This window comes from Rhinoderma darwinii, chromosome 7 (assembly GCF_050947455.1).
Source record: "Rhinoderma darwinii isolate aRhiDar2 chromosome 7, aRhiDar2.hap1, whole genome shotgun sequence".
NCBI classification, from domain to species: Eukaryota; Metazoa; Chordata; class Amphibia; order Anura; family Rhinodermatidae; genus Rhinoderma; species Rhinoderma darwinii.
Genome location: NC_134693.1, coordinates 6,400,171 through 6,423,582, shown reverse-complemented (window position 1 = coordinate 6,423,582; position 23,412 = coordinate 6,400,171). Strand labels below are relative to the sequence as shown.

At 41.0% G+C, this 23,412-nt stretch overlaps 3 protein-coding genes across 4 annotated transcripts in view; 1 reads left to right on the top strand and 2 right to left on the bottom strand.

Moving 5' to 3' along the window:
- Positions 1-14,255, bottom strand: part of ELOVL1 (ELOVL fatty acid elongase 1) — a 52,912-nt gene extending 38,657 nt beyond the window's left edge. The window contains exon 1 of one of the 2 annotated variants that reach the window (XM_075832656.1): positions 14,168-14,255. The gene's annotated coding sequence lies outside the window, so the exon portion shown is untranslated. Of the gene's footprint in view, positions 1-5,133; positions 5,156-14,167 lie in introns of those variants that run through there. The other variant, XM_075832662.1, reaches the window with a different exon arrangement.
- MED8 (mediator complex subunit 8) lies at positions 7,588-22,246 on the bottom strand. The gene is made up of 7 exons (XM_075832664.1): positions 22,164-22,246; positions 14,168-14,286; positions 11,551-11,695; positions 11,328-11,468; positions 11,167-11,248; positions 7,916-8,161; positions 7,588-7,829 (listed from the first exon to the last, which is right to left on the bottom strand). Exons 1-7 carry the CDS (start codon positions 22,167-22,169, stop codon positions 7,765-7,767), a joined length of 804 nt encoding a protein of 267 aa, XP_075688779.1. The 5' UTR covers positions 22,170-22,246; the 3' UTR covers positions 7,588-7,764.
- The window catches only part of SZT2 (SZT2 subunit of KICSTOR complex), a 108,162-nt gene continuing 106,985 nt past the window's right edge, over positions 22,236-23,412 (top strand). The window contains 1 exon segment of the mRNA XM_075832655.1: positions 22,236-22,375. Within this exon segment, the coding sequence (XP_075688770.1) occupies positions 22,352-22,375 (24 nt within the window). The 5' untranslated portion in view covers positions 22,236-22,351.

The window sequence follows — 23,412 nt, the reverse complement described above, 5'->3', positions numbered from 1 at the left end:
TATATTCTTGTATATAGGGGACAGTATTATAGTAGTTATATTCTTGTATATAGGGAGCAGTATTATAGTAGTTATATTCTTGTATATAGGGGCAGTATTATAGTAGTTATATTCTTGTATATAGGGGACAGTATTATAGTAGTTATATTCTTGTATATAGGGAGCAGTATTATAGTAGTTATATTCTTGTATATTGGATGCAGTATTATAGTAGTTATATTCTTGTATATAGGAGCAGTATTATAGTAGTTATATTCTTGTATATTGGATGCAGTATTAGGGTATGTTCACACGGCCTATTTACGGACGTAATTCGGGCGTTTTTGCCCCGAATTACGTCTGAAAATAGCGCCTCAATAGCGCTGACAAACATCTGCCCATTGAAAGCAATGGGCAGACGTTTGTCTGTTCACACGAGGCGTATATTTACGCGCCGCTGTCAAATGACGGCGCGTAAATAGACGCCCGCGTAGAAGAAGTGACCTGTCACTTCTTTGGCCGTAATTGGAGCCGCTATTCATTGACTCCAATGAATAGCAGCGCTAATTACGGCCGTAATTGACGCGGCGTTCAAGCGCCTGCACATGCCGGTACGGCTGAAATTACGGGGATGTTTTCAGGCTGAAACATCCCCGTAATTTCAGCCGTTACGGACCCCCGCCGTGTGAACATACCCTTATAGTAATTATATTCTTGTATATAGGAGGCAGTATTAGATTAGTTATAGTCTTGTATATAGGAGCTGTATTATAGTAGTTATATTCTTGTATATAGGAGCAGTATTATAGTAGTTATAGTCTTGTATATAGGGGCAGTATTATAGTAGTTATATTCTTGTATATAGGGGACAGTATTATAGTAGTTATATTCTTGTATATAGGGAGAAGTATTATAGTAGTTATATTCTTGTATATTGGATGCAGTATTATAGTAGTTATATTCTTGTATATAGGAGCAGTATTATAGTAGTTATATTCTTGTATATTGGATGCAGTATTATAGTAATTATATTCTTGTATATTGGATGCAGTATTATAGTAATTATATTCTTGTATATAGGAGGCAGTATTAGATTAGTTATAGTCTTGTATATAGGAGCTGTATTATAGTAGTTATATTCTTGTATATAGGAGCAGTATTATAGTAGTTATATTCTTGTATATAGGGGGCAGTATTATAGTAGGTATATTCTTGTATATAGGGGGCAGTATTATAGTAGTTATATTCTTGTATATAGGAGGCAGTATTATAGTAATTATATTCTTGTATATAGGGGCAGTATTATAGTAGTTATATTCTTGTATATAGGGGGCAGTATTATAGTAGTTATATTCTTGTATATAGGGGGCAGTATTATAGTAGTTATATTCTTGTATATAGGGGGCAGTATTATAGTAGTTATATTCTTGTATATAGGGGGCAGTATTATAGTAGTTATATTCTTGTATATAGGAGCAGTATTATAGTAGTTATATTCTTGTATATAGGGGGCAGTATTATAGTAGTTATATTCTTGTATATAGGGGGCAGTATTATAGTAGTTATATTCTTGTATATAGGGGGCAGTATTATAGTAGTTATATTCTTGTATATAGGAGCAGTATTATAGTAGTTATATTCTTGTATATAGGGGGCAGTATTATAGTAGTTATATTCTTGTATATAGGAGCAGTATTATAGTAGTTATATTCTTGTATATAGGGGGCAGTATTATAGTAGTTATATTCTTGTATATAGGGGGCAGTATTATAGTAGTTATATTCTTGTATATAGGAGCAGTATTATAGTAGTTATATTCTTGTATATAGGAGCAGTATTATAGTAGTTATATTCTTGTATATAGGAGCAGTATTATAGTAGTTATATTCCTAGTTAGTTCATATGGGAACATATTCTTTGGTAGGAATAGAGATTCTCAGCATGATGGTGTTGTAATCTGAACCCGTCCTTAATTTATAAGAAATAGTTTCCATACGTTGAAGATGCGCTTTTCTGAGAGTAATAGGAGGGGGTGGGCGTTGTACTTCATACTAGAAAGGTGGATGTAATAAATTGGCCACTGAATGTAGATTACAATGGAGTATGAATGTAAAAATAAGCAAAGACATTCCACAGCTGTAGTTCTTAAGGTTGAGGATAATGACGGGAAGATCCCTGGCTGAGAGGTGGCTACGTAATAGTGGAATGAAGAAAATGTTGACCGTAATACGATGTTAACATGCGGCCATATTACGGCTTTCTGAAACCCTTCCTAATTAGACTGCGTTTACATGTAACAATAATGTATTTACAGACTTTTTTTGTTGCAGTTTTAATGAATGGGAACATTTCTATCCTAAATCACAAGCGCAGAAAAATGAATGCCTGTAAACAGACACTTTTCTGTTTTTACTGAAGTTCCTGCCGCCCTGTGTCATTAGTCTTCTCCAGGAGATCCAAAACATATCCCAGATAAAACCTCCAGAGTTAGATAAGTGTCCGCATATTAAATAGAGACAAATTGACAGCAAAAACCTGACAATCTTGTCTGACCAGAGCGACACCCTCTAGCGCCTCTATCAGCTCCGTAGGTGTCAGGGTATGTTCACACAATGTTTTCCAGACATAATACGGGCCGTTTACGCCTCGAATTACGCCTGAAAAAACGGCTCCATTACGCCTACAAACATCGGCCTATTGCTTTCAATGGGTTTTACGATGTTCTGTTCTCACGAGGCTTAATTTTACCCGTCACTGTCAAAATACGGCGCGTAAAAAGACACCCGCGAAAAAGAAGTGCAGGACAGTTCTTGGAGCCATTTTTCTTAGACTCCATTGAAAAAACAGCTCCAATAAGGCAGTGAAAACCTCGAGTAGTTACAAAAAACGGAGCTGTTTTTGTTTGAAAACAGCTCCGTGTTTTCAGACGTATTTTGCTAAGGCGTGTGAACAGAGCCTTAATGTGCAAAGACAGTCACGTACCGACAGATTGTGTGAGCCCCGTTTTCTATACATACCTTAGGGCTAATTCCGACAAGCGTAAAAGTCGTCCGTGTTCTGTGAGTGAAAATTGATTTCAATGAGGATATTCACACATGCAGGAGTTTTCGCGCAGCGAGTGTCCATTGCATGAAACGCACTGCATGTCCTATATTGGTGCGTTTTTCACGCACCTACACGCCCATTGAAGTCAATGGGTATGTGATTTGCGCATCAATTTGTTTGAAAAAAAATAACGCGCTTTGCGAGTGCGTGGAAAACACATGACACTCACAACGCACACAGATGCATAACGCAGCACATGGACCAGATTTACGCACGTTTTTCACACGCATGAATCTGATACGCTCGTGTGAATGCAGTTAAACGTAACACTACAGTATATCGATTTAATCTGAAAATTAATACAAACTATCTGGCAGCCAAAAGTCAGAAATAGAAGAGCAGTAATACAGACGTGGCCAGGATTCATTCACACCAGTGTTTTACAAAGAAATTTGCTTGCTGTCAGTGAATGGAAACACAGGTTTTCCCACAAGTTACAGGATAGGTGATAAATGCATGATCGCTGGGGGCTCCATCGATAACCAGAATGAGGGTCCAGAGTCTGCACGACAGCAGAGTACAGCACTCGGCCGTTTCCTTTAGCACCATAGACGTTTAGAGGGACCGGTAAGCGCATGCTCGACCGCCACTCCCTTAAAGAGACTGTCACCACATTATAAGTGGCCAATCTCTTACATAAGGAGATGGGCGCTGTGATGTAGATGACAGCAGTATTTTTACCACGTTAGGAGTGATTTTTAGCTTTATGCTAATGAGTTTCTTAATGCCCAACTGGGCGTGTTTTTACTTTTTGACCAAGTGGGCGTTATGGGGAGCAGCGTACGACGCTGACCAATTAGTGACTAATTAGCGTCATACACTTCTCTCCATTCATTTACTCTGCACATAGCGATATAGCTATATCGCTATTTGCAGCCACATACACACTATAACGTTACTGCAGCGTCCTGACAGTGAATATACATTACCTCCAGCCAGGACGGGATGTGTATTCACAATCCTGACACTTCTGTAGCGTCTCCGTGATTTACAGCATAGCAGGCGTAGTCTCACGAGATTACGCTGTAAGCCGTCATTCACAGCGAGATCTCGCTGTGCTGTAAATCACAGAGAAGTCGTGAGGATTCTGAATACACATCACGTCCTGGCTGGAGGTAATGTATATTCATTGTCAGGACACTGCAGTAATATTATAGTGTGTTTATGTGGCTGCACATAGCGATATAGCTATATCCCTATCTGCAGTGTAAATGAATGGAGAGAAGTGTATGACGCTGATTGGTCGCTGATTGGTCAGCGTCATACACTCCTCTGTACAACACCCACTTGGTCTAAAGTAAAAACGCGCCCAGTTGGGCATTAAGAAACTCATTAGCATAAAGCTAAAAATTGCTCATCAAGTGGTAAAAATAGATAGTTTTTCTAAATAAAAAGCACTGCGGTCACCTACATTATAGCGCCGATCTCCTTATGTAGGAGATACGGCACTTATAATGTGGTGACAGAGTCTCTTTAAATATTCTCCTCTCTGCTCTTACACGGACTCAGGATCTCTGTTCTAGTGATAAGTGCAGACCCCAGGGATCACACATTTATCACCAATCCTTTGAATACCCCTTTAGGCCACTTTCACACTTGTGTATTTTGATTGTCCAGGCACAGGCAACTGATGACCTATCCACAGGATAAGTCATCAGTATGATGGGTGGGGGCTCGACACCTGGACCCCACACTGATCAGCTGCTCCGGCTGCCTTTGGGCACTGGATGTTATGCAGGGTATGCAGTATTCGGTGCCAGAAGCAGATGTCTCCGGTCCCAGTATAGCGGCCGTGCTGCAGATCTACAGCTTTGCTCCTATTCACTGGAATACTGCAGCACGGCCGCTATTCTGTAACCAAAGCTATCTGCTTCAAGCATGGACATCCAGTGCCCGGAGGCAGCTAATAGGTGCGGGGTCTGGGTGTCAGACCCCCACCGATCATATACTGATGACCTATCTTGTGGATAGGTCATCAGTTGTCCGTGCCTGGAAAACCCAAGTCAAAACCAGCAGTGAAATCTACATGGAAAGATTTGCAAGTCTTACGTGTTTTAAGAGCAGAATTACTCAAGTTAAGGCGCTGGTGCACGTCACACGTCTGGTATCCAATCTATCTGGAACCCTTGGAGATAATAGAAAGGGGCCCCTGGATGATCAATTGGTGTAAACCGAACCTTTAACATATCTTCATGCAACACAATAACTATGGCAAGAACACAAATAAAACATCTCAGAGGACAATTAGATCATGGGCCTGGCGATACCTAATTTGGATTATTACCTCCCAAGTAACAAATAAAAACTGCACAATATCATATATATATTGACAAAAAAAGAAGTTATATACTACTGCTGGTACTGAAAAAAGAGGAAAAATCTAAATTTTATTAAATTACACCAAATATTAAACCTGTACATAGAGAATTCAAAATCAAATCAAAAAGATAGCGTCCCAAAGGTAATTAAAGACCAAGCGTCTTACCCTGGGCACACAGGATACACCAAGCGTCTTACCCAAGGCACACAGGATACACCAAGCGTCTTACCCAGGGCACACAGGATTCACCAAGCGTCTTACCCAAGGCACACAGGATACACCAAGCGTCTTACCCAAGGCACACAGGATACACCAAGCGTCTTACCCAGGGCACACAGGATACACCAAGCGTCTGACCCTGGGCACACAGGATACACCAAGCGTCTGACCCTGGGCACACAGGATACACCAAGCGTCTTACCCAGGGCACACAGGATACACCAAGCGTCTTACCCAGGGCACACAGGATACACCAAGCGTCTTACCCAAGGCACACAGGATACACCAAGCGTCTTACCCAAGGCACACAGGATACACCAAGCGTCTTACCCAGGGCACACAGGATACACCAAGCGTCTGACCCTGGGCACACAGGATACACCAAGCGTCTGACCCTGGGCACACAGGATACACCAAGCGTCTGACCCTGGGCACACAGGATACACCAAGCGTCTGACCCTGGGCACACAGGATACACCAAGCGTCTGACCCTGGGCACACAGGATACACCAAGCGTCTGACCCTGGGCACACAGGATACACCAAGCGTCTGACCCTGGGCACACAGGATACACCAAGCGTCTGACCCTGGGCACACAGGATACACCAAGCGTCTTACCCAAGGCACACAGGATACACCAAGCGTCTTACCCTGGGCACACAGGATTGGCATTCAGCATCATGTTTTCTTGTTTGATATGGAAACAGAACTCTTTACATATTTTGATGTGGATGATTCCATGTGTAGCCCATATACAGTTTTACAGATTTGAATTCTCTGTGTACAGTTTTAATATTTGGTGTAATTTAATAAAATTTAGATTTTTCTACTTTTTCAATACCAACTATGGCAAGAAGAAGCTGCTGCGACGAAACTGGTAGTTGTTCTGGTCTCTTTGTTATCGGTCTCTCTGGTGATGAATATTCAAGTTACGCTGCACCCAAAATTAGCAATGCCTCTATTACCTAATGCTTTGTTTACCTGTGGAATCACTTTACATTTTAATCAGGAGTTCAAGACATACGAGAGATTATCCTCCTTATTCAACAGCCACTCCCATATTTATCAAAAAATCAATAATGTATTTACAGCCCTGCCCCCCCTGGAATCATAGAGGAGTGAATGGTGAAGTCATCAAGTCACCAATGGCCGCCTCGCCTTCCAACTGAAAATTAGCATTCATTCTTCACATGAAAACCTTCCCCCCCCACCCGGCTTTATGATGAAATAGAATTCCTTTAAGCTTGGTACTCCAAGCTAAACATATACACCAGGTTATACCTAATGCAGAGTCAAGGGGGTGGAGCATGACACAGATTCCCTCCGGTGTACTTTGAATCCCATGCACCGACCTCTCAGACCCTGCACTAGGTGTAACAGTATATTATCTAAGTTACTATTGTACATCTATATAATACAGTCCAATGCTTGATATTTTACTACGGGTAAAATGTCGCAATCCATACCGAAACTCCACTACAGTACAACGGCAGGGGTGGGGGGAGTGAACGAGAAGTAATCGCGGCTATGTTTGTAGTCTCCAAATATATTTTCCGCACTGAAAATCTGCAGCAATTTACAGTACAATATATGTGAACAGGGTTTTAAAAATCCCATCTACATGTGGCAGAAAAAAAATCAGCGCGGAATAGAGGGCATGTGGTCGATTTCCCCCTTATGCATTGCAGATGGTGAAATCCACATCTAACACGGAAAAGGTCTGCAGAGCGGAAAATCAGCCTTATACAGTAAGATACAATAAGTCTGACTCCGAGCTGTATCTCTCCAAGTGCTGCAAAACTACAACTCCCAGCATGCAATGACAGCTTGTTTTCTTCAGGACATGCTGGGAATTGTAGTTTTATAACAGCCCAGAGAATCCCCCCCCCCCCCTCAGTCTCAAACGTTATGTAGAAAAAAAAGTATTTAACTTTCTCCTGGTTTTCTAAAGAAGCTTCATCACACAGGATTTATAGTCATTTATTTGCAACCAAACCAAATATACAAGTGAAGGAAAGTCCTCAAAGTCTCAGAGCAAAGTTGGTCTCATCCACAGGCGCCGGCAGGGATACGGTTCAGTGACTGTACGGAATAGGCATTCGATGGAGATTCAATACATCAATTCTGGGAGGAGATGGGATTCATCGCTGATATGGGTGCATGGAGGCAGATTTAATGTTGGTTTTGATACTGCTGGGCATCTTCCCTGAGGGAGATATAACATACTGTCAGTTTAGGAAAAAACAAATAGACAATGAGCAATGGATCTTTTATCTTGTTAACCATTCTTACCTGGCTGGCCTGCCTGGGCCATTGGTACCCCCCCAGGCATGTGCTGCTGGTTGGGTTGTAGGGTCATGGATACTTGCTGCATGCCAGCAGCCCCTGATAACATCCCACCTGCGGCTGACTGTCCTGGACCCATGGGGCCCCCAGGTCCCGGAGGACGACGATTCGACAGGCCTTTCCCAAACGCTACTGCTACAACCAAGGCGTTTGTGTCGGTTGGATTGTAAGTTGGTTTATTTTGCCGTAAACCTAAATAGAAAAAAAAAAAAAAGAAAAAAAGCAACATGTTATTAACATAACAATAATTAAAACTTAGCTTCCTGCCAATATCACAAAACAAATAACAAGGGTTAAATTAACAGAACAAAGTCTAAAGTTCTCATGTCAAAATTAATAAAAGACAAACACTAGATACACTGTGGGGTGTTTATTAAAGGGCGAGTTCACTTTTGAACACCATTTTACATATAGAATTAATCTACATAAAAGGTTTATTCACGGTGTACACACATAACATTACTTATCCTGTACTGATCCTGAGTTACATCCTGTATTATACTCCAGAGCTGCACTCACTATTCTGCTGGTGGAGTCACTGTGTACATACATTACATTACTTATCCTGTACTGATCCTGAGTTACATCCTGTATTATACTCCAGAGCTGCACTCACTATTCTGCTGGTGGAGTCACTGTGTACATACATTACATTACTTATCCTGTACTGATCCTGAGTTACATCCTGTATTATACTTCAGAGCTGCACTCACTATTCTGCTGGTGGAGTCACTGTGTACATACATTACATTACTTATCCTGTACAGATCCTGAGTTATATCCTGTATTATACTCCAGAGCTGCACTCACTATTCTTCTGGTGGAGTCACTGTGTACATACATACATTACTTATCCTGTACTGATCCTGAGTTACATCCTGTATTATACTCCAGAGCTGCACTCACTATTCTGCTGGTGGAGTCACTGTGTACACACATAACATTACTTATCCTGTACTGATCCTGAGTTACATCCTGTATTATACTCCAGAGCTGCACTCACTATTCTGCTGGTGGAGTCACTGTGTACATACATTACATTACTTATCCTGTACTGATCCTGAGTTACATCCTGTATTATACTCCAGAGCTGCACTCACTATTCTGCTGGTGGAGTCACTGTGTACATACATTACATTACTTATCCTGTACTGATCCTGAGTTACATCCTGTATTATACTTCAGAGCTGCACTCACTATTCTGCTGGTGGAGTCACTGTGTACATACATTACATTACTTATCCTGTACAGATCCTGAGTTATATCCTGTATTATACTCCAGAGCTGCACTCACTATTCTTCTGGTGGAGTCACTGTGTACATACATACATTACTTATCCTGTACTGATCCTGAGTTACATCCTGTATTATACTCCAGAGCTGCGCTCACTATTCTGCTGGTGGAGTCACTGTGTACATACATTACATTACTTATCCTGTACTGATCCTGGGTTATATCCTGTATTATACTCCAGAGCTGCACTCACTATTCTGCTGGTGGAGTCACTGTGTACATACATAACATTACTTATCCTGTACTGATCCTGAGTTACATCCTGTATTATACTCCAGAGCTGCACTCACTATTCTACTGGTGGAGTCACTGTGTACATACATAACATTACTTATCCTGTACTGATCCTGTATTATACTCCAGAGCTGCGCTCACTATTCTGCTGGTGGAGTCACTGTGTACATATATTACATTACTTATCCTGTACTGATCTTGAGTTACATCCTGTATTATACTCCAGAGCTGCACTCACTATTCTGCTGGTGGAGTCACTATGTACATACATTACATTACTTATCCTGTACTGATCCTGAGTTATATCCTGTATTATACTCCAGAGCTGCACTCACTATTCTGCTGGTGGAGTCACTGTGTACATACATTACTTATCCTGTACTGATCCTGAGTTACATCCTGTATTATACTCCAGAGCTGCGCTCACTATTCTGCTGGTGGAGTAACTGTGTACATATATTACATTACTTATCCTGTACTGATCTTGAGTTACATCCTGTATTATACTCCAGAGCTGCACTCACTATTCTGCTGGTGGAGTCACTATGTACATACATTACATTACTTATCCTGTACTGATCCTGAGTTATATCCTGTATTATACTCCAGAGCTGCACTCACTATTCTGCTGGTGGAGTCACTGTGTACATACATTACTTATCCTGTACTGATCCTGAGTTACATCCTGTATTATACTCCAGAGCTGCGCTCACTATTCTGCTGGTGGAGTAACTGTGTACATATATTACATTACTTATCCTGTACTGATCCTGAGTTACATCCTGTATTATACTCCAGAGCTGCGCTCACTATTCTGCTGGTGGAGTCACTGTGTACATATATTACATTACTTATCCTGTACTGATCTTGAGTTACATCCTGTATTATACTCCAGAGCTGCACTCACTATTCTGCTGGTGGAGTCACTGTGTACACACATAACATTACTTATCCTGTACTGATCCTGAGTTACATCCTGTATTATACTCCAGAGCTGCGCTCACTATTCTGCTGGTGGAGTCACTGTGTACATACATTACATTACTTATCCTGTACTGATCCTGAGTTATATCCTGTATTATACTCCAGAGCTGCACTCACTATTCTGCTGGTGGAGTCACGGTGTACATACATTACATTACTTATCCTGTATTGATCCTAAGTTATATCCTGTATTATACTCCAGAGCTGCACTCACTATTCTGCTGGTGAAGTCATTTTGTAGAGTGTGCAGCTCTGAAGTATAATACAGGATGTAACTCAGGATCAGCACAAGAAACAGTGACACATTTTTACGTGGAATCATTTTATACGTAAAATGGTAAATGGTGGATGTTTTAATGAAATTATACCTGCTATTAAAAAAAATTACGTTCAAAACAATGACCCCTTGTGTCAGTATATTAGGGTGGGGCTTCCCATGTGCCCCAAATTTATAAAACTTTTTTTTACAACTTTCCTGATTTGATAAGTTGAGGTGAACAATGAAAGATATAACCCGGCACTCTTCAGCAGCCTGGACCATAATCCCCACCTTCTTAGGGCATATTCTTCACCCTACCCTGCAAGTTCAGACCTTGATGTGATACTCTATAGTCTTAACATACCCCCCCAAATAGTGTATTATATTGATAATCTTTATACCCATCAATAACGCATGAACACTCACTTGCAACCTCGGACTCTCTCTCCTCCTTGATGATTTTCTCCAGCAGGTTGTTGCACAGCTTATTCATGTTCTGTACTTGTTTCTGAAAAGAAGAAGCTACTTCAGTACATAAGGCAGGAAGAACAGGGAGGCGAATGGAGGCCAGAGATGAAGGTCATTACCTGTGCCACTTCAGGAGTGATGCGAGAGGCTTCTGCGTTCAGCTGCTTTTCCTGCTCCTCCACTTCAGGGTCCGGTTTGGTTCTCAGGTGATCAGGTACCACTTCATGGCTGAAAACTGGAACCCTCCCCTCGGTCAGACGCTGCACATATTGAACCTTGTTAAGGAGTAGTCCTCTAGGCAGAAGCGCCGTCGTGTAGGGAGCGATAGTCTGCGGTACTTACCATTATCTCTTCATCTCTGTCGGGTGACAGGAGCAGGGGGATAATGACCTGGTTTTTCATCAGTGGGGTCTTCTCATTTTTAAGGACTTTATTCAAAGTGTTCAGCTGGCCCGAGAGCAGAGCAAAACTGTCCAGCACAGAGGGCCTAGGAAGAGAGGTCTGTGAGATGGGAACGACAGGAGGTCTGAAATGATGGAGGGAATGAGATGCGACTGTGACAGGGTCAGTAAGGAACCTCGGAAAAGAGGAGGAACGCGTCAGGTCGGAAAGAGACGCTTCTAGGAATGGAGCAAGTCCTAAGACTCGTAAGACGGATGCCATGGGAAGCCAAAAAGTGGTGAATTCTGGAGATGGGTGGTGTCAAAGTCAAAAAGTGAGAGACATCTCAGAGCATAAACGATAGATGAAAAGAAACTTTATGAATAACAAAAATGTCTTATTGATGGACAGGATACAATTTTAGAGGCGCAAAAAAATAATTTCTAGACGACAGTGAAAATAAATACTATAAAGCAGTTGCGAGTGAACTAGTAGAGCTGCAGTTTAAAGCATAGGGGAGTGACAAGGCCTCCGATAAGACCGGATTTCACACAATGTTAAACTCACAATAGACAATGCAGCTAAACTAGAGTCACTGATCATAGCGTGTCCAAATGGAGCAGAGCTGCAGTGTCAAGCATGGGCTTTGAAAACCTCTAATGAGACCGGAAATAGATTTCAGACTACCTTATATTTCCAATAAACAACGCAACGATGCTGTAGTTACGGATTATAGATGTGCCCTATTTGCCAGGGAAGGAAAAACCCAAGTCAGTGACTTGGATTTTGAAGCTCATAGCCGGACGCCCCCCGTTCAGAGACCATTTCAAAAAGGATTTTTACACAGAAAACCGCTTTAAATGAGAAGTCAGAATTACAACAAGGTCTTCTGTGCGATGACACGGCCAGAACGTTATGGATCCTCTGCCGGATGCCTAGAACTTCCCTCCTGTACATCATTATATTATTTATAAAGGTTAATTGCGAACATAAGTAAATGGAAAGCACAAGACCGGGGGGTCCCAAGAGAATCCGAGCAGGAACTCGACCCGACACATTAAAGTTAATTGGTATTATCTGTAGAGGTTTCTGCCACCATTATTCTCCTAGACCAATATCCATAGGTGACCACCACAGTTAGAATACAGGACATGATTCCGGCTGCTCCACTTCTATTATTGGGAATGATTTCTCCTACATCTTTTCCTCTTTGCCCCCCCGTTACTCTTAAAGGGTAAAAGTACATTTCCATAATATGACGGCTGCCACAGGGCAAACGCCTAACACCTCTTGCACACGACCGAGTTTGGCTAGATTTCCCGGCCAGACCGCGGTCCAGATGAATGGGACTCCTGGCATCTTATGATGCTAGGAGTCCCTACCTCCCCGCGGAACGGCTGTTCCGTACTGTATCATTTTGTTCAGTATGGAACGGCAGTTCCGCGGGGCGGCAGGGACTCCTAGCATCATAAACGGTCCATTATGCCAGGAGTCCCAGTCACCTTTACCGTGGTTGGGCCGGGAAATCCAGCCGACACTCGGACCGTTTTTCACGGCCCGAACTTGGTCGTGTGCAAGAGGTGTAACCGCTGGGATCACGTGTGGTGGTGGTACTAATGCTGCTGGGAGCCGCATCACTGACGCATAATAAAACTGCTACTAAACCCCAATAGTAATGTACAAACAGCGGCCATGTTTAGGAAAGGTTCTCCTTCCTCTAATATATGCATCAGTAAGTGGGACATGGCGCTTCACTCCTAGTGCAGTGTTAGGCGGGGTTCACACGAGCATGTTACGTCCGTAATGGACGGAACGTATTTCGGCCGCAAGTCCCGGACCGAACACAGTGCAGGGAGCCGGGCTCCTAGCATCATAGTTATATACGACGCTAGGAGTCCCTGCCTCTCCGGGGAACTACTGTACCGTACTGAAAACATGATTACAGTACGGGACAGTTGTCCCGCAGCGAGGCAGGGACTCCTGGCGTCGTACATAACTATGATACTAGGAGCCCGGCTCCCTGCACTGTGTTCGGTCCGGGACTTGCGGCCGAAATACGTCCGTCAATTACGGACGTAACATGCTCGTGTCAACCCAGCCTTATGTGGGGTGCAGGGAATCACGGGAAGTGCAGCCAATGGTGATGTGGGACATTCAGACAGTTCTATAGGTTGATATGTCCATAAAGAACGATGGTAGCCGCATGGACACAGTCGCTGAGATCAGCGCTCAGAGACTCAATGTTACCGCAGAGTATAATAGGAAGCCGGACCACCACAGAACACTGAGCGTTTAAAGGGATTGTTAAGGACTAGAAAAACATGGCTGATTTCCTCCAAACCACCGCCACACCTATCCACAGGTCGTGTAAGATAACGCAGCTCAGCCCCATTATCTTCAATGAAGTTGGGCTGCAATACCAGACACAACTCAAAGACAAGGGTGGCGCTGTTTCTGGAAAAAAGCAGCTCTGTTTTTCTAATCCTGGACAACCCCTTTAATTCCTAGTATAATGTGTTAGAGGTTATCTAACGATCTTTGGCTGGGCTGATAAATCAGCCGGTCTCTTCTTGCTCACCAGGTCAGTCGGTCGTACTCGTTTTCCAATTTATAAATGAATCCGGCCAACGAGCTCTTTAAATCAGAGACTTGAGAGATAAGAGTCTCCAAACTGGATTCCAGCTGCTTCTCCTCTCGCTGCAGAAAAATAAGGAACAAATAAATGTCAGATATTTCTTCTATAAACCTCTCAATAAAAGACTGAGAAAGAACATTACAAGGTTATCCGGGGCTCTTCATCTTCGCTATTTCCTCCCCGATGTGGTCGCCATGACCTACAAAGACCTGGACCCCTAAACAGACAATCTGATGTAATTGTGACTGGAGAGGGTTTGGGCGTTTTACAGAACACAATTCATAGCTTTAGGCCAGGGGTCCGTGGCGATGCCCGCTAGTCGTGGAAAAATCCTGGGATTACCCAATCTGTGCCTTCAATGGTTCCCTTTAGAGTGTTCTCATAGGAAAACATTGGAGTTGCAACGAGATATTCCGCCAATTTTACCACAAATCTCTGGCAGCCCCGTGTCGCCATGGAGCCCTCGCTAAATCTACATTACCCTCTATATACAATTTTTGGTGCTTATTCTAATCTCCTGTTGTCTCCATTCCTATATATGGCCATTTTCAAAATTCTACTGGTTGCCATTGGAAACAGACAGTGGCTCAACCCCACAGTCAGACATGTGACCTGGAAGTCCATCTCAGCTCCCACAATGCACTGTTCTGGCAACAAAAAAAAACAGAAAAATTTATACAATTCTCCATTGCATCCAAAGAGAAGAGAAAACATCCTAAAATTCAGGATCAATACAAGAATAAGCAGAAGTTACTCAACATTTATAGAAAGATTTCAGGGCAGATCTTTATTATTTGGGTAAAGTTGAGCTTCCAGCTATAGAATAAGCGACAGTCCAAGTTTGGACCTCTATCATCTTGGTGATAAATCTTCCACCTCCCATAACTACGGCTGATCATCATCGTGACTGTATATGATATAATACAGATCGCTGCTATATACAGGGTATATCATAGAAAAGACTGGCAGTATATAGAGTAGCTGGGGTGTGATAAATTGTAGTAAAGAAAATCCATATACAATGAGTCACATATGAGACGGATACGGGACATAGAATAGACCAGGGACATGATATTGGGGTCACATGGAGAGGGGCTGTGTTTTTTTAAAATATATTTAATATAAGCCTGTCACTTTTCAAACTCCTGTATCATGTTCTTTTTGTAAGTAAACCAGTATATAATACACAGGAGAGGAGGTATATAATATATAATACTACTGGGGGGCATTATGTACATATCACACACAGCAGAGGAGGTATATAATATATAATACTACTGGGGGGCATTATGTACATATCAGACACAGGAGAGGAGGTATATCATATATAATACTACTGGGGGCATTATGTACATATCAGACACAGGAGAGGAGGTATATAATATATAATACTACTGGGGGGCATTATGTACATATAACACACAGGAGAGGAGGTATATAATATATATTACTACTGGGGGGCATTATGTACATATCACACACAGGAGAGGAGGTATATAATATATAATACTACTGGGGGGCATTATGTACATATCACACACAGGAGAGGAGGTATATAATATATAATACTACTGGGGGGCATTATGTACATATAACACACAGGAGAGGAGGTATATAATATATATTACTACTGGGGGGCATTATGTACATATCACACACAGGAGAGGAGGTATATAATATATAATACTACTGGGGGGCATTATGTACATATCAGACACAGGAGAGGAGGTATATAATATATAATACTACTGGGGGGCATTATGTACATATCACACACAGGAGAGGAGGTATATCATATATAATACTACTGGGGGCATTATGTACATATCAGACACAGGAGAGGAGGTATATAATATATAATACTACTGGGGGGCATTATGTACATATCACACACAGGAGAGGAGGTATATAATATATAATATTACTGGGGGCATTATGTACATATCACACACAGGAGAGGAGGTATATAATATATAATACTACTGGGGGCATTATGTACATATCACACACAGGAGAGGAGGTATATAATATATAATACTACTGGGGGGCATTATGTACATATCACACACAGGAGAGGAGGTATATAATATATAATACTACTGGGGGCATTATATACATATCACACACAGGAGAGGAGGTATATAATATATAATACTACTGGGGGGCATTATGTACATATAACACACAGGAGAGGAGGTATATAATATATAATACTACTGGGGGGCATTATGTACATATCAGACACAGGAGAGGAGGTATATCATATATAATACTACTGGGGGCATTATGTACATATCAGACACAGGAGAGGAGGTATATAATATATAATACTACTGGGGGGCATTATGTACATATCACACACAGGAGAGGAGGTATATAATATATAATACTACTGGGGGGCATTATGTACATATCAGACACAGGAGAGGAGGTATATCATATATAATACTACTGGGGGGCATTATGTACATATCAGACACAGGAGAGGAGGTATATAATATATAATACTACTGGGGGGCATTATGTACATATCACACACAGGAGAGGAGGTATATAATATATATTACTACTGGGGGGCATTATGTACATATCACACACAGGAGAGGAGGTATATCATATATAATACTACTGGGGGGCATTATGTACATATCACACACAGGAGAGGAGGTATATAATATATAATACTACTGGGGGGCATTATGTACATATAACACACAGGAGAGGAGGTATATAATATATAATACTACTGGGGGGCATTATGTACATATCACACACAGGAGAGGAGGTATATAATATATAATACTACTGGGGGGCATTATGTACATATCACACACAGGAGAGGAGGTATATAATATATAATACTACTGGGGGGCATTATGTACATATCACACACAGGAGAGGAGGTATATAATATATAATACTACTGGGGGGCATTATGTACATATCACACACAGGAGAGGAGGTATATAATATATAATACTACTGGGGGGCATTATGTACATATCACACACAGGAGAGGAGGTATATAATATATAATACTACTGGGGGGCATTATGTACATATCACACACAGGAGAGGAGGTATATAATATATAATACTACTGGGGGGCATTATGTACATATCACACACAGGAGAGGAGGTATATAATATATAATACTACTGGGGGGCATTATGTACATATAACACGCAGGATAGGAGGTATATAATATATAATACTACTGGGGGGCATTATGTACATATCACACGCAGGAGAGGAGGTATATAATATATAATACTACTGGGGGGCATTATGTACATATCACACGCAGGAGAGGAGGTATATAATATATAATACTACTGGGGGGCATTATGTACATATAACACACAGGAGAGGAGGTATATAATATATAATACTACTGGGGGGCATTATGTACATATAACACACAGGAGAGGAGGTATATAATATATAATACTACTGGGTGGCATTATGTACATATCACACACAGGAGAGGAGGTATATAATATATAATACTACTGGGGGGCATTATGTACATATAACACACAGGAGAGGAGGTATATAATATATAATACTACTGGGGGGCATTATGTACATATAACACACAGGAGAGGAGGTATATAATATATAATACTACTGGGGGGCATTATGTACATATCACACACAGGAGAGGAGGTATATAATATATAATACTACTGGGGGCATTATGTACATATCACATACAGGAGAGGAGGTATATAATACTACTGGGGGGCATTATGTACATATAACACACAGGAGAGGAGGTATATAATATATAATACTACTGGGGGACATTATGTACATATAACACGCAGGAGAGGAGGTATATAATATATAATACTACTGGGGGGCATTATGTACATATCACACGCAGGAGAGGAGGTATATAATATATAATACTACTGGGGGGCATTATGTACATATAACACGCAGGATAGGAGGTATATAATATATAATACTACTGGGGGGCATTATGTACATATCACACGCAGGAGAGGAGGTATATAATATATAATACTACTGGGGGGCATTATGTACATATAACACACAGGAGAGGAGGTATATAATATATAATACTACTGGGTGGCATTATGTACATATCACACACAGGAGAGGAGGTATATAATATATAATACTACTGGGGGGCATTATGTACATATAACACACAGGAGAGGAGGTATATAATATATAATACTACTGGGGGATATTATGTACATATAACACGCAGGAGAGGAGGTATATAATATATAATACTACTGGGGGGCATTATGTACATATCACACGCAGGAGAGGAGGTATATAATATATAATACTACTGGGGGGCATTATGTACATATCACACACAGGAGAGGAGGTATATAATATATAATACTACTGGGGGCATTATGTACATATCACACACAGCAGAGGAGGTATATAATATATAATACTACTGGGGGCATTATGTACATATCACACACAGGAGAGGAGGTATATAATATATAATACTACTGGGGGGGGCATTATGTACATATCACACACAGGAGAGGAGGTATATAATATATAATACTACTGGGGGGCATTATGTACATATAACACGCAGGAGAGGAGGTATATAATATATAATACTACTGGGGGGCATTATGTACATATCACACGCAGGAGAGGAGGTATATAATATATAATACTACTGGGGGGCATTATGTACATATCACACACAGGAGAGGAGGTATATAATATATAATACTACTGGGGGGCATTATGTACATATAACACGCAGGAGAGGAGGTATATAATATATAATACTACTGGGGGGCATTATGTACATATCACACACAGGAGAGGAGGTATATAATATATATTACTACTGGGGGGCATTATGTACATATCACACACAGGAGAGCAGGTATATAATATATAATACTACTGGGGGGCATTATGTACATATAACACACAGGAGAGGAGGTATATAATATATAATACTACTGGGGGACATTATGTACATATAACACACAGGAGAGGAGGTATATAATAATACTACTGGGGGGCATTATGTACATATCACACACAGGAGAGGAGGTATATAATATATAATACTACTGGGGGGCATTATGTACATATCACACACAGGAGAGGAGGTATATAATATATAATACTACTGGGGGGGCATTATGTACATATCACACACAGGAGAGGAGGTATATAATATATAATACTACTGGGGGGCATTATGTACATATCACACACAGGAGAGGAGGTATATAATATATAATACTACTGGGGGCATTATGTACATATCACACACAGGAGAGGAGGTATATAATATATAATACTACTGGGGGGCATTATGTACATATCACACACAGGAGAGGAGGTATATAATATATAATACTACTGGGGGGCATTATATACATATCACACACAGGAGAGGAGGTATATAATACTACTGGGGGGCATTATGTACATATAACACACAGGAGAGGAAGTATATAATACTACTGGGGGGCATTATGTACATATAACACACAGGAGAGGAGGTATATAATATATAATACTACTGGGGGGCATTATGTACATATCACACACAGGAGAGGAGGTATATAATATATAATACTACTGGGGGGCATTATGTACATATAACACACAGGAGAGGAAGTATATAATACTACTGGGGGGCATTATGTACATATAACACACAGGAGAGGAGGTATATAATATATAATACTACTGGGGGGCATTATGTACATATCACACACAGGAGAGGAGGTATATAATATATAATACTACTGGGGGCATTATGTACATATCACACACAGGAGAGGAGGTATATAATATATAATACTACTGGGGGGCATTATGTACATATAACACACAGGAGAGCAGGTATATAATATATAATACTACTGGGGGGCATTATGTACATATAATACACAGGTGAGGAGGTATATAATATATAATACTACTGGGGGGGGCATTATGTACATATCACACACAGGAGAGGAGGTATATAATATATAATACTACTGGGGGGCATTATGTACATATCACATACAGGAGAGGAGGTATATAATATATAATACTACTGGGGGGGCATTATGTACATATAACACACAGGAGAGGAAGTATATAATACTACTGGGGGGCATTATGTACATATAACACACAGGAGAGGAGGTATATAATATATAATACTACTGGGGGGCATTATGTACATATCACACACAGGAGAGGAGGTATATAATATATAATACTACTGGGGGCATTATGTACATATCACACACAGGAGAGGAGGTATATAATATATAATACTACTGGGGGGCATTATGTACATATAACACACAGGAGAGCAGGTATATAATATATAATACTACTGGGGGGCATTATGTACATATAATACACAGGTGAGGAGGTATATAATATATAATACTACTGGGGGGGGCATTATGTACATATCAGACACAGGAGAGGAGGTATATAATATATAATACTACTGGGGGGGCATTATGTACATATCACACGCAGGAGAGGAGGTATATAATATATAATACTACTGGGGGGCATTATGTACATATAATACACAGGTGAGGAGGTATATAATATATAATACTACTGGGGGGCATTATGTACATATCACACACAGGAGAGGAGGTATATAATATATAATACTACTGGGGGGCATTATGTACATATCACACACAGGAGAGGAGGTATATAATATATAATACTACTGGGGGGCATTATGTACATATAACACACAGGAGAGGAGGTATATAATATATAATACTACTGGGGGGCATTATGTACATATAATACACAGGTGAGGAGGTATATAATATATAATACTACTGGGGGGGGCATTATGTACATATCAGACACAGGAGAGGAGGTATATAATATATAATACTACTGGGGGGGCATTATGTACATATCACACGCAGGAGAGGAGGTATATAATATATAATACTACTGGGGGGCATTATGTACATATAATACACAGGTGAGGAGGTATATAATATATAATACTACTGGGGGGCATTATGTACATATCACACACAGGAGAGGAGGTATATAATATATAATACTACTGGGGGGCATTATGTACATATCACACACAGGAGAGGAGGTATATAATATATAATACTACTGGGGGGCATTATGTACATATCACACACAGGAGAGGAGGTATATAATATATATAAAACTACTGGGGGGCATTATGTACATATAACACACAGGAGAGGAAGTATATAATATATAATACTACTGGGGGGCATTATGTACATATCACACACAGGAGAGGAGGTATATAATATATAATACTACTGGGGGGCATTATGTACATATAACACACAGGAGAGGAGGTATATAACATATAATACTACTGGGGGGCATTATGTACATATAACACACAGGAGAGGAGGTATATAATATATAATACTACTGGGGGGCATTATGTACATATAACACACAGGAGAGGAGGTATATAATATATAATACTACTGGGGGCATTATGTACATATCACACACAGGAGAGGAGGTATATAATATATAATACTACTGGGGGGCATTATGTACATATAACACACAGGAGAGGAGGTATATAATATATAATACTACTGGGGGGCATTATGTACATATAACACACAGGAGAGGAGGTATATAATATATAATACTACTGGGGGGCATTATGTACATATCACACACAGGAGAGGAGGTATATAATATATAATACTACTGGGGGGCATTATGTACATATCACACACAGGAGAGGAGGTATATAATATATAATACTACTGGGGGCATTATGTACATATCACATACAGGAGAGGAGGTATATAATATTACTGGGGGCACTATATACACATATAATATTACTAGGAACAGTATATACAGATATATTATAATGAGGCTTTAGAATAACACCAATAATCTCTAGAGTCTGACCTGCATCTCCGCCGCTCTGCCGGAGCTCTGTTACCATGGAGACGGAGCACTTCCGGTGCACCACGAACCACCTCCGGGTTCAAATGATGGTTTCCGGGTTTAAGGGGCGGGACTAGAGAGTTCTACTAACGAGGAGCAGCCCCCCCAGACCGGAGACACAAGCGGGGGGCGGGGGCACGCCCAGAGACATGGCGGACAAAGGAGACGCCGAGGTACACCCCAAACTAGCCCTAATTGTATACAATGACACCTAAATATTTATATACACACCTCACTGACCCCCCACATTTATATATACACCTCACTGACCCCCATATTTATATATATATACACACACCTCACTGACCCCCCATATTTATATATATATATATATACACACTCAGTAACCCCCATATTTATATACACACCTCACTGACACCCCCATATTTATATACACACCTCACTGACCCCCCATATTTATATACACACCTCACTGACACCCCCATATTTATATACACACCTCACTGACCCCCCTTATTTATATATACACCTCACTGACCCCAATATTTATATATACACCTCACTGACCCCCATATTTATATATATATATATACACCTCACTGATCCCTCACCCCCCTCTCCGCCCATTGAGAATCACTGGCGGGCAGCGGTTTATTTACATATTGGTTAATAAATAAAGAAGGGGCAATATCTCACAACGGGGGACGCAGAAGTAACAAACAAACACCGCTGGACTCAGACACGACTGCAAATACTTGAGTGTCACTTTGTAGGAGCGAGTGACCCGTAAATCACAGTGGGATTATTGGGGCTCCTATAAATGTTGACCACAGTGTCAATGAGAAGAGATGTTTATAAGGGAACACAATGGACCTCCACATTGTATTAGACATTATGGCACGTGACTCCTGTGACGCCATATCCATTGTGACACGTAGATGGGGAAGACTTGGTGGCAGTAAACACTCCGCTGCCTTATACCCTGCGCTCCCACTTTACAGTTCTGTTCTAGAGTTGGGGGATGGGCAGAGCCGCACGCAAAGCAGATTTGTCTGTATTCTGCTAACGAGCGGAGGGTCCCTTTACATTGTCCCAGTTGCAGCCACTAAATCCATGCGCGGGAGCTGTTAAGTGGGCACGCCGCTAATTTAACCCTCATAAATAGCTGTAGTGCTGCAGCAGAAAGAGTCTGAAAAACCATACATAAAGATTGTCTTCACCAGTATTGCGACCACTATGGACACGTTTT

Bases quoted from the DNA above. Each gene is read 5' to 3' on its own strand.
- MED8 (XM_075832664.1), bottom strand. The intron at 11,249-11,327 runs GTAATGACCTTC...TCTTCTTTTCAG, and splicing joins TCACTCCTGAAGTGGCACAG to AAACAAGTACAGAACATGAA. The intron at 8,162-11,166 runs GTGAGTGTTCAT...TTTTCTATTTAG, and splicing joins GAGAGAGTCCGAGGTTGCAA to GTTTACGGCAAAATAAACCA.